The sequence below is a fragment of the Anopheles ziemanni genome (assembly GCF_943734765.1).
Source record: "Anopheles ziemanni chromosome X unlocalized genomic scaffold, idAnoZiCoDA_A2_x.2 X_unloc_5, whole genome shotgun sequence".
Lineage (NCBI taxonomy): Eukaryota > Metazoa > Arthropoda > Insecta > Diptera > Culicidae > Anopheles > Anopheles ziemanni.
Genome location: NW_026689818.1, coordinates 127,117 through 139,645, shown reverse-complemented (window position 1 = coordinate 139,645; position 12,529 = coordinate 127,117). Strand labels below are relative to the sequence as shown.

Below are 12,529 nucleotides of genomic sequence, written 5' to 3'. Positions count from 1 at the left end.
AGACTGTGAGGAGTCTCCTCCACGGAAGGACCACGCAGTAGTAGTAATACTGCGTCTCCGACACGGACTTCCGGAAGGCACTTTCCTTCCGGGATGCAGCTTCATAGGATGAACGTACTAGCTGGACAAACCCAGAGTAGTCGTTTTGAATCTTTCCTAGTCGTTTGCAGAGTGTTCCTGCATTAGCACCTTCGATTAGTATCGAAGACTTCAACGGTCGACAGTGGGGTAGGCTTAAAAGCCTTAGTCACCGCTTCAGTGTCCTCCCTATCAAGAGGTTTTCCTGCGGATTTAGCCAGACCGGTCGGTTTACGGTTGTTCGAGAATTGTTTACTGACTACTGAATGACGGGTTTTTCTGGCCCTTATTCTGCAACGGGGTATTTACTACGATCAGTACGAGGGCGTTGGTTCTTGCCCTTACTGTTGGTGTTGTTGTTAATACTCTTGGGTTCCATGATTGCGCTTTGTGACTTCCTAGTCGAGTAACCGATGATGACTATGTCAAAATGGTTATGGGCTGGCTTATTACCGTAGTCAATTTGCTGTGTACGAAGTGTACTCGTGTCCATTGGGTCCGGACGTGTTTGTGGCTGAACAAAAGTTCTGTTTGGTGTGAATACATTGGGTCCATTATCTGTTTTTAAATTTCGGGGTTGCGGGATTGGTGGCGGCCTTGTGAAATTATTCGGAGCAATAAACTGTTTCGGTGGCGGGACAGGTGCTCTCGCAATGGGGTTTGGTCTGAGTGGTGCGATCGATTGGCGGGGTGCCGCAGTTGGAATCGGATGCCCCGTTGGTATGTTAACAGGGGTGTTACGTGCGTCCAGGTTCAAATAGTCCTCACAATAGCTGTATGCTTGTGCGAGGCTTTGTGGTCTGAAATTTTTGCAGAATCTGGAGAACGGGTCACTTAGTCAACGAATGAATGTGTCTAGTGCGATCTGATTGTACAATCGCATTAGCACTAGTTCGTGGCCTTTCAATTGGTCATCCATGGAAATGGCTGAACTAATGAGCGTTACGAGTTCCCTAACTCTAGAGTAGTAGCTCTCTATACTCTCCTGCTTGGTTCGTACTAATGATTTCAGTTTATTATCGAGGGTCATAAGGTCCCTCTTATCTGCATAATACAACTTCAGCTTTTCGTCATAACGTCACTTCCTCCTAAACGAAAGCCTCTTGGCTTTCGGTCACTTCACTTCCTCTAATGAAAGCTACTTGCTTCTCATTTAGGTCATCACGTTGAAAGCTACTTGCCTTTCAATGTGTGATAATTATATTAATAATTCCTCCAATGAAAGTTACTTGCCTTTCATTTACGTCGTCACGTTGTTGTGATATCCTCTTCTTTCACACATATACTTACAGTTCACAGTTCAACAAGCCTTCCACAACCTTTTTTATTCATGGTCCAATCCATACTGACTGTCGCTACGCGCTCTCACTCATATCGAGGATCCCACATCCTCCCCTTACAAGAAGAACAGAAACTGACCGTACCTTGTTACCTATTCGTGATCTCTGTACCGTATCGGACGGTTTATCTGCCTAACTCCGCGACCCGTTCCCAACGGTTCCGTGTGTGGCAATAATTCTTCCACTGGGCGCCTCTGTTGCTCGGAATGTGATACCGCTTCTCTAGCCTCTTCTGGCGCCTCCACCTCCATACTTTCTTCAACATTCTGTTTTTCATGCCTTTTTACATATTTCTTCAAATGCTTAACACTACGTTCATACTGCTTTCTGCTTTCCAAATCTATTACTATCGCTCTCCCGGTTCCCAATAATTTAGTAACTTTGAAGAACTTGTTTCGGTGCACTGTATCCGTCTTGTCCTTTTTTTGTTGCATAACCAACACTGTATCGCCTACCTCAATATCCGTGTTCTTTGCCCTACGTCCAACGTCCTCCCTGGAATTCCGCTCAAACTTCGCTATTTTGTCCCGATCCCGCAAATCATCATCCAAATCTTGTTTACTATCAACCTTCATATTTGGTAATAATGTCCTGACCGCTCTACCGAACATCAATTCTGCAGGAGGAATTTTTGTCACATGGTGAGGCCATGAATTATATGCTGCTATATAATCCGCCAGTCACCGGCGGCAAAATCAGCATGCTTTCTCGTTCTGTCGGTATCAATTGTAAATAGGACAGAACGAGAAAGCATGCTGATTTTGCCACTAGGGATGCTTCTCTCCAGTTTAACTTCCCCACCTTCGCTATGGCCGCGATCTTATTTATTCCTTGCATGCTTCTTTCCACTAGTCCATTTTCCGTTGGGTTTAGCGGCGTACAGTGTATCAATTTAACACCCCACACCTCTCTCAACCAAGTTTGTGACTCCACGCTGTTGAATGGTGGCCCGTTGTCTGCTTTAATCGTTTTTGGAACGTAATAAATATTTAAAATCCTTCGCAAAACCTTCTTCATCGCTTCTGTGTCTGTGTGCTCCATAGGCACTGCCACGAGAAATCTAGAATAAATATCGGTCAGCACCAATGCCTTCTAATGCAGCGCGTCAGATGATGAAGATAGGTCCATGGATACGTACTCCCACGGATAGGAGGCGGATTGCTAACCGTTTTAACAAGTTGGCACTCTGGACAACTTCTGACGAAAGCTTCTACCTCTCGATCCATATTGGGCACCATAAACCTTGCCTAAGGAAATTCTTCATCGTAGACATCCCGGGGTGGCTTCGATGCGCTAGACTCAATGCCCTTTTTCGCAAAGCTGCAGGCAGTATCAACTTTTCCTGCTTCATTACCACCCCTCCTTGGACGTACATTTCACTCTGAAAAGGTTGAAACCTTAAAATTTCTTCCGGCCACCTCTGTTTCTTATCCACCCATTTTAAAGTTTCCTGAACCTCTGCATCTTTTTGTTGTTCGATCTGTACTTCCTTCGAGGTCACTGCAACTAGCTCTTCACTGATACTATTCACCTCGACGTACAGCGCACACAGCTCGTGCCTCTCCTTCGCACAACCAAACTGTGGGTCATCGCGCTTCCCCCCAATCCTGGAAGCCACGTCCGCAATATTCTCCTTCCCTGACACGTGTTCGAAATCATAGTCAAAATGATCCATTCTTAAGAACCAACCTTCGACCCTAGACATAATGCATTTCCCAATGTCTTTGCGCTGTTTCCCTTTTAGCATAAACATCAATGCCTCCCCCGCGGTACAAAATGAGTGCTTCCACACAATTTCCACCCGTTTCACTGACTGTTTTACCCACCCTACCCTAAAAACTGCTGCTTGCACACAACCGCTAGCTACTCTTCACCCACCGCCTTCCTGCTTCACCCCCTATGGGGTCCATGGTTCAAATATCTCTCACTCTCCTCGAAACCTAACTACATTTGCCACAGTAGGAAGGTTTGATTTACATCTGGTCAAAGTTTTATTCCGGATATTTTTCTACAATGTTACTGCCGATTTTTAGTGCGATTGATTAATATATACAACCGGACGCACTTACAAATAAATAGTATCCAATCAAACATATTTTTTTATGGTTTATTTCTTCGCAAACACGTTTTTTGCTCACCAATTAGATTTATTTTTGACCATCGTATTTTTCCATAGTAGCCGTCAGCATTCCTGCTGTCTAAAGACAAATCAGTGTAGTGATGGGATAGCTCCAGAAAAGAACGACATCTTCGCATCCGATCCAGCAAAGGAGCGAGTCCTTTCGTAGATAAAAAAATATGGTATTATAACACCATAATCTTTATTCATTTATTCATTATTTTATGCTACGGATTAAGTCACGGACAAAACGAATATTAGAATTATATTCGCTGCTCGATCAAATACTGCTTTTTATAGTTGACTCGTGCGTCGAAAAGATAACTTGATTGCTCAGGCAAGTACGCAGTAAAGCCTGAAATTGGCAAGTGGTTAATGCTAGTCTACCTGTCTCGTGTGAGCAAGGAGCTGGTATTCAGGTGGCTATATGATTTCACAGCTTATGTAATTACAAGCTTTCAAACAATTTGTTACCGGTAAATGATTGCTCCGGAGCGAACAGCTTTCGTCAAATTGTCTGCATGCCATTCATTTGCCACTTACCAACGAGTGGGTCAATCTTTAAGCACAATGAATCTTCATAATGCAATATGAGGAGCCAATAAAACTTAATTTACGGTTGGAATGAAAAATTTCTTATATGGAGCAAATGAATACATATGATCCAGCTCCAACTTTCCAACTCTAGTTCAGTGTTGATAGCTGCCAGCAGCACTTGGAGTGCGTCGTGTGCAGTAAAAATATAAGTGTGAAAAATAGTTGTGTTTTCAATCTAACCAAGCTCGTTAATAAATAAGATTGGTTAATAAAGTGTTTGCTTTCATTTAAACATGTAAAGCAGATGAAAATCGATCGTGCTTCAGTATTGTCAACGCTCTTCCACTTGATGCTGGCAATGGAAAGAAGATAAGTATTCCATCTTTATATTGTGCATAATTGTACATAATAAGTGATATAGTCTTTCTTCTTTTGCAGGTTTTGCCAGAAGTAGACCTAGGAGTAGTGCCAGTGAAGTGTAAAAAGAGAAATTAAATTAATAAAACGGTAACATAACCTAAAGGAAAATTCCAAAATAGTTGTTGTTTACATTTTCGGATGACATTTCCCTCGTGGGCATTGGTAGACCCGGAGGATATGGGGAAAAATGTGGGAAGGGAGAAACGAGGAGGGGTAACCCATAAAAGAAGGAGAGTGAGTTCTTTCCTCTCATTTTTCGAATTACTGAACGCCATATATCAAAAAGACTCCTATTGCTTGGCGTTCAGTAATTCAAGCATATGGCGTTCAGTAATTCTAATGTATGGCGTTCAGTGATTGCATACAAGTTTTTGTACACCGGGGTCGCTGTCTGACCTCAGTATAAACTTTCTGCCAACCAGATAGTATGCAAACTTCTCCATGGCCCATATTATCGCCAACGCCTCACGATGTAGTTGCGGGTATCTGCATTCCACTTCAGTTAGGCTTTTTGAGGCACGTGCTATAATTCTTCTCTCTCCTGACTCTAACCCTTCTTGTGTAGCACCGCACCCAATCCCCAAGGTGACGCATTCGTGTAAAGAATCATCTTGTCTTTTGCGTTAAAATATCCTCTCTTTATAAGATAGTTTTCTGCTGCCAACTTTAGCTCTTCAAACGCTTCCTGGTGAATCTTTCTCCATTCAAACTTCGTCTTGCCTGACAACAAGTCCCTCAGTGGCTTTGTTTTATGAGAGAAACCTTTTATAAACGGACTTATAAACGTTACCATCCCCAGAAAACTTCTAAGTTCCAAAACATCCTTCGGCCTCTCAAACCTCAAAATATCCGATATCTTCTTCTCTGTAGGAAGTATGCCGCTGCCATCTATCTTAAAACCCAAAAATTTTACTTCCTATTGATAGTATAGAGATTTCTCTTCATTAATTGTTAGATTATTCGCCTTAATGACCTTTACCACCTCCTCCACTAAACATCTCAACTCCGGTGTAGTCCCTGCGTAAACTAGAATATCATCTAAGTATATTACCACATTCTTGCAACTCACAAACAACCTCTCCATGACGCCCTGAAACAATTCCGGAGCACAAGATAACCCAAACGGTAACCTCTTAAACCGCATCAACCCATTGGCTGTCATAAACGTAGTCAAGTGACGCACTTCCTCGTGAAGCTCCACGTGAAAATTTATATCCAATTTAGAGAAAAACAATCTTCCTCCATTATCTGATATGTCTGCCCATATCTTTTCGAGGGCGGGCATTGGATAAGGTTCTCGAGTAATTGCCTTATTTACCTCGCGATAATCGATGACCATTCGAAAATCCTTTTGTCTCTTTGGAACCAACACGATAAGCGATATAAACGTTATGTGATCATCTACCCCGTCAGCTCTCTCAATTATTCCCTTTCTCTCCATTTCCGCCAGTCTTTCGTTGATTGCTTTCTCAAACGCTATTGGAACGTTGTATCTTATAATTCGCTTTGGCATTATGGAGTTGTCCACCCTGATTCTAGCCGGCTCACCCCGAATCTTTGGAAAATCGGGACAACGTTGCGTCGAACATAGCCCGGATCTACCGTTCATGGCTCCCTGTTGGTAGTACGATTCGATATGCCTTCCGTCTAACATAACGTTCCCGATTTCTACCTGTCGTACATCCCTACCTATACGGATTAGACTCATCTGACTTGCTGTTTGAAAGCCTAGTAACGATAGCTCCGTACCGTTCACCACAAAAAACTTGGCCAGCTGCCTGACTTGATTAGAATCCTTGATTTCCACGTATGCCTTAAATGAGCACAGCACATCTAAAGGTTTGTGATTGGCAAAACCTCTTAGGGTTTCCTCGGGGTACATAACTACATCCTGGACAACAGAACTACAGCCTTTTTTAATTCTGTGCCATCTGCTGGTAGTGATCGTATTCACCGTTGCCCCCGAATCCACCAGAAAATCAAATTCAGCTGATCCTATCATGCAACGTATTATTCGCGGATCCTTCTCAACATCGGTGGAGAATGGTCTTCCAGCAATTAACTAAAAATAAAAAATAAATATATAGCATATACAACAAAAAAAAAGAAGAAAGATGGAAAAACAAAACTCTTATTTTATATTTTTGGCTTCTAAAAACATACAGTGAAAATAAAGATTTGGACTTCGTTATTGTTCTTTTGGTTGATACGAGGACTGACAATAAAGTAAGGTCTCCAATTTTTTTTTTTCATAGAAAATGACATTTATTTACAAAAAGCGATACGCCGTTGGAAAGGCCAAGGTCTTGGCTCCTTTTCTACATTACCGCCATTTTTTTCCAACACCTTGCGCATCCGCACGATGAACTTGTCTATTCTGGCAGAATACTACTCTCCGTCCGCCTCGCGCAGCCAGGTGTTGACCTCTTTCTGAACCACCGCGTCACTTTTAAACTTCTTCCCTCCGAGATGTTTTTTCAGGGCGGGGAACATGTGGTAGTCACTTGGGGCCACGTCGGGACTAAAGGGAGGGTGATCGATGATGTCCCATCCAAATTTCTTGAGCAGGTCAAGGGTAACGTTGGCTGTGTGCGGGCGCGCGTTGTAGTGGTGAAATTCTCCTCGTCATGAACATTAGTGCGCCCGGAATTGAACTCGCGGCTCCACTTACGCACGTTTTTTATGTCCATACACTTTTCCCCGTAAACTTCAACTAGTTGACGATGGATTTCAATAGGTGTCACCTTTTTCGCACTCAAAAACCGTATTACAGAACGCAATTCGCACTTGGACGCTGACGCGAGGGGTACCTCCATCGTTGACGGCTGCTCAGCCAAGACTGAGCGGTCGGGGAAGCCTCACCCAGCAGCAAAGTGGTAGTGGGGGAACCAAGGAACACGGCGGTGTTGCCAGATTTCGCCTAGCGCGTGATCCGGCGAAGTTGCAGCGTTGGAGACCTTACTTTATTGTCAGCCGTCGTATTTCTCTGGATCAACAAAAACTACAACGAATCAGTGGCTACCTGGTTGATTTTTCCAGCCTATCGTCTGATTTCCCGGAGATCCTCTTTTTTCGGGCTTGGGTGCGATGAATAGCAAAACTCGGCGTAGTGGCCAACCTTTCTGCATTTAAAACAAGTCACCTGAAACGCCCGGCACTGCCCTAGTTCATGTCGGCGACCACAGTTTCGGCAGTTTACCTCCTCGGTTTCCAGCGAAATTCGAGTCGGTTTTGTCTGCAGTTGGACGATATGGTGCATACCTGTGAAACGAAAGTCGAGCGGCCAGGCAGAATGGCTCCTAACGACTTTCAACTTAAACTTCGTGGAACTTAAACGACGAACTAGCGGACTTAAAAGACTTCAATTGAAACGCGACGCGCGAGATTAACCTTACCCTGGCACCTCCAGGTCAAAATTGCGAACCTTTATTTAACAGTTGATTGTTCTTATATACTAAAGTCATCCCTGTTGTCCCATCAGCTCTCCGCCCTCTTCCCTTGGTCATCACCTCGCCTAAGCCTCAACTTCGCCACTTCGTCATCCGCATTCCAGAATGGAAAACATTCCTCGGTTTCCGCGATGCCTCTGTGATGTTTTGTCATCAGCTGTGCTTGGGTTGAACAACATCTTAACTTCCGTGATCAACATTTCTTCTTCCGCTGTACATAACTCATAACAGGTCAAGCTCGTTGTCATTGTTACGCGATCCTACCGTTCGGTGACTGTGTGTCGTAGGTGCGGCGCTGAATTCTGCTGACTATGGGTTTTCGGCAACGCCGAGCCATGCGAGCTGTGCGGGTTCCGACCTTGGCTGTGTTCTGCTGACGCGATGTTTGCGCTTTCGCCGCGCGCGTTCGCGATGTGTCATGCCCAGCGAGCTTCCGTGGTTGCGGAGTGTTCTCTCTGCTGACGTCGATGTTTGTTGGCGATCTTGGCTGGCGGTTGGTGGCTTGAGGTGGAAGACGGTTGGGGCTAGCTGTTGGACAAGCTGGGTCGCTTCATCCCCCCACACTTATTTGAGCTCAAAGAACTATCTAGAAGAGAAAGATCTGAGCTAGCTGCACGGCGGTGCCTAGCGACACGGCTGGTTATAACTGTAGTCAGGTCCTGTGGGTCGCTGCACCTGTTCCCTCGGAATGGTTTTTTTTAATGCACCACGTTGACTGGCTTCCAATCTAACTCCCGTGATGGTTCCTTTGATGCCTCCATGGCGCTTCGCTGCCCTAAAGGTCCAACAGCTGCTTCATCTGCTTCCTTTCTGATAAAATCGAGATGTTTCCCATGGCTGATAATCTTCTCGACGTTGTTCTCGAACATATCAGACATTTCATAGAGCTTTCCGGCGATTTCCAGAGCGGAGCGTCTCAACAATGCTTGTACAAGTTCTTCTTTGTATTGCTCCAGTCCGAAACCACATAACTGGGATTGGGGCTCCAAACGCAAAACCCAGTCCATAAACAGTCCATTCATTTTCAATTCACGGAATTTAATGCGCTCTTTGGTGGTGTCGCACATTTCACAGAAATATTTGTCCAAAGCTGATATCGTTAGCTTGTAAACGTTCTCCGTGCCACTTTCCATCGACGTCAAGCATCGCTTCTCTTGCATTTCAATAATGCTAAGAAGGTACCTTCCCGCGAAAATCTTCAGTCCCGTCAGCCTAGTAACTGCATCCACCGGAGATTTGCATGACACAATTCGTTCGAATTGGTCCCGGAAACGAAACCACTCCGCTTTACGCTTGTTAGTGGGCAACGATTCGTCGAACTGGCGCAGCGGCCACGACCCTGACAACCACTCCGCCTTGGTCTTTCTGCTCCTTTTGTCTCCACCACGTGGTTTCGCCTTAAGCTGAGGTTTAGGTTCAATCGTGCCGGTTGCTCGCTCCGAAACGCAATCTTTCTCCGGGTGATACCCGGTGACGGGAGTATCGTCGTCCGACTCGTCTGACACGTCACTTTCACGCCAGAATCCACTCATTTCGGCACACTTTCGACCAAAAACTATCTTCTTAACACTCGACGATTCCTAAACCTGCACAAGTCCGCACCTCACAATGGCGTTGTACCGAATGATTTCCACTTCTTCAGTGGCCGTTTGCCGGCCTATGCGAAATGACACCCATACTATCCCCCCTATAGCCAAAAACAAAAGAAAACGCCACCACTCTCATGTGACCCCTGATTTTACGATACAATTTACTTACAGTACAATTTCTCTCATTAGGGTTAGTAGTCCTACACTACGACAGCCTCAGTTCGCACAGGATGGCAATATATATGTGGTTCACTACTCTCTCTTGCGTGTTTGGAGACAAACTATAGCACAACAAGGTACTGTTAAAAAAATTAGAAACGTTATCCCTCTCTTGCGTACTCCACTTACGTATACCTAGGAACTTCGATTCCAGTATCCCTCGCAGGATCTGTCGAGTCACACCGAGATCTATAAGGTGTAGACGGTCGCCTACCACAACATCTTCGATAATATTAAAATTACCGAGATCTTCTAGTGGGGACCGGAACTCCTTATGATGCTCCAAGCACGATCGAGCACGAAAATCAGCATCCGTCCGCGGAGCAGCACCTACATCTGAAAAAATAACTTTATGGTGCTCGCGAGAATACTCACCAACGCACGTACACTTCGTGCATCCGTACCTGTGGTCCATTAACCGATCGAACTCCTCGTCCGCTTCCCGGACAAGATCGTCCATGAGCTGACGCAGCCGACGGCTCGTTGAAGGATCAACTTTTTCTCCTGCAAGTTTCCGTTTCGACGCCATGTTGCTGTTGACAAACAACAAGCAGAAACATTGAAATCCAAAATACCTTCACGTGGTAGAAACAACACTTTACAGTTTTCCACCATGTGTGATAACTTACCAGTAAAGTAGTGAGCTTCACTACTTACTGTCAGCAAGGGAAAGCTGACAGTACTGGGCTTAAGGGGGTTGGAATGTGGGGAAACGGGGCAATGTTGCATGTCACCGTCAGTTGGGTAGGGACTGAAGACCGCTGCACTACACTTTTCACGCGATGCTACACATTTCTGCCGGTCGGGCTTTTAAGATCTGATTGCACCGATAAAATGTTCTCGATAGCCGGGGACATTTTTTTGTTTTTATTTATTTTTGCAATTTGTGGACTGGTCCAGAAGCAGACGAGCCGAATGGATAGGGTAAAAGGTGCTGCTTGTATAGATTACTCGGACAATTTGAATCGGTCCGGATTCTGGGAGTTCGACGTTGTGCTAGTTGCGGATGGTGCCCCATTGGCTCCGAGGGCAGCTGCTGCGGCTCGTTGCCGTCGAGTACGTGCGGCATTTTTGGCCAACCGAATCGCACGCTGTTCCGGAGTTTCCTTAGCTCGTGCTATACGCATCCGTTCCGCATGCTTCGCTGATCTGGTGTTTCTATGTGCCTCGTTATTTGCCAGCCGTAGTGCACGCTGTTCCGGCGTTTCAATTGCCCTTCGCACCCGTTCCCGGGCGGCGCTTTGGGCCCGCCTTATGCTCTTCTCTACCTCACTCTCGTTTTGTCGGCGCTTCCAATTGCGTTCCGCGTTTTCCGCTGACCGGCCCCTATACGCGTCGGTAATATTGAACGCTGAATTTCGCTCCATCCCGGAATCTTCTGATTCGGAGGCTTCCAAAGATAACTTGTCAAAAGAGTCCTCCAACGTCTACATCATCTCAGACATTACCCAGGAGTACATATTTAAAATGATATTGAACAAAAAAAAATGAAAGTAAATGTTCGAAAGGATTTAAGTAGAGTTGTGTAAATCTGATTCAGATTCATGAATCTGAATGAATCTCTGCCTTATAAGGGATGCATGAATCTTTCGTCGAGAGATTCATGAATCTCAAAGACAACCCATTTTTGATTGGTGACTTTTCATCAGTTGGTGTGAGGGACCCTTTTTTTTTTGGAAATTATAAAATTTAGCAAAGTGCGCTTCAAGTTTTACAATCTCATGTTGCACGCAATCTCAAGTTGCATGCAAGTGTGCTATGCAACCACTAACCTGCTGTTGGAATTGGAAAAACTATCGAAACTAACAATCCCGCAACAGAATAACTGAATTAGCGTCTTCATGATCGGTCCTAATGAGCTTGGTTCTCGGTTTGAAGTCAATAACTTGCCACGAATGTTTAGTAATTTCAGTTTGTCCACAAATATGAAGCATGAACAAAAATATCGAAGCGTCTCAACAATGCTTGTACAAGTTCTTCTTTGTATTGCTCCACTCCGAAACCACATAACTGGGATTTGGACTCCAAACGCAAAACCCAGTCCATAAACGCCTCATCCGGCTTCATTTTCAATTCGCGGAATTTAATGCGCTCTTTGGTGGTGTCGCACATTTCACAGAAATATTTGTCCAAAGCTGATATCGTTAGCTTGTAAACGTTCTCCGTGCCACTTTCCATCGACGTCAAGCATCGCTTCTCTTGCATTTCAATAATGCTAAGAAGGTACCTTCCCGCGAAAATCTTCAGTCCCGTCAGCCTAGTAACTGCATCCACCGGAGATTTGCATGACACAATTCGTTCGAATTGGTCCCGGAAACGAAACCACTCCGCTTTACGCTTGTTAGTGGGCAACGATTCGTCGAACTGGCGCAGCGGCCACGACCCTGACAACCACTCCGCCTTCGTCTTTCTGCTCCTTTTGTCTCCACCACGTGGTTTCGCCTTAAGCTGAGGTTTAGGTTCAATCGTGCCGGTTGCTCGCTCCGAAACGCAATCTTTCTCCGGGTGATACCCGGTGACGGGAGTATCGTCGTCCGACTCGTCTGACACGTCACTTTCACGCCAGAATCCACTCATTTCGGCACACTTTCGACCAAAAACTATCTTCTTAACACTCGACGATTCCTAAACCTGCACAAGTCCGCACCTCATAATGGCGTTGCACCGAATGATTTCCACTTCTTCAGTGGCCGTTTGCCGGCCTATGCGAAATGACACCCATACTATCCCCCCTATAGCCAAAAACAAAAGAAAACGCCACCACTCTCATGTGACCCC

The 12,529-nt window shown here is 45.2% G+C and overlaps 1 protein-coding gene across 1 annotated transcript; it reads right to left on the bottom strand.

The window, feature by feature from the left end:
* Positions 1-10,698: 10,698 nt before the first annotated feature.
* LOC131292351 (uncharacterized protein C05D11.13-like) lies at positions 10,699-12,328 on the bottom strand. The gene is made up of 2 exons (XM_058320806.1): positions 12,088-12,328; positions 10,699-11,129 (listed from the first exon to the last, which is right to left on the bottom strand). Exons 1-2 carry the CDS (start codon positions 12,326-12,328, stop codon positions 10,699-10,701), a joined length of 672 nt encoding a protein of 223 aa, XP_058176789.1.
* Between the last annotated feature and the right edge of the window lie 201 nt (positions 12,329-12,529).

Coding starts and splice junctions, on each gene's coding strand:
- LOC131292351 (XM_058320806.1), bottom strand. CDS start 12,328: ATGAGTGGATTCTGGCGTGAAAGTGACGTGTCAGACGAGTCGGACGAC. Junction 11,130..12,087: donor ATCGTTGCCCACTAACAAGC/GTAAAGCGGAGT, acceptor CCTCCGAATCAG/AAGATTCCGGGATGGAGCGA.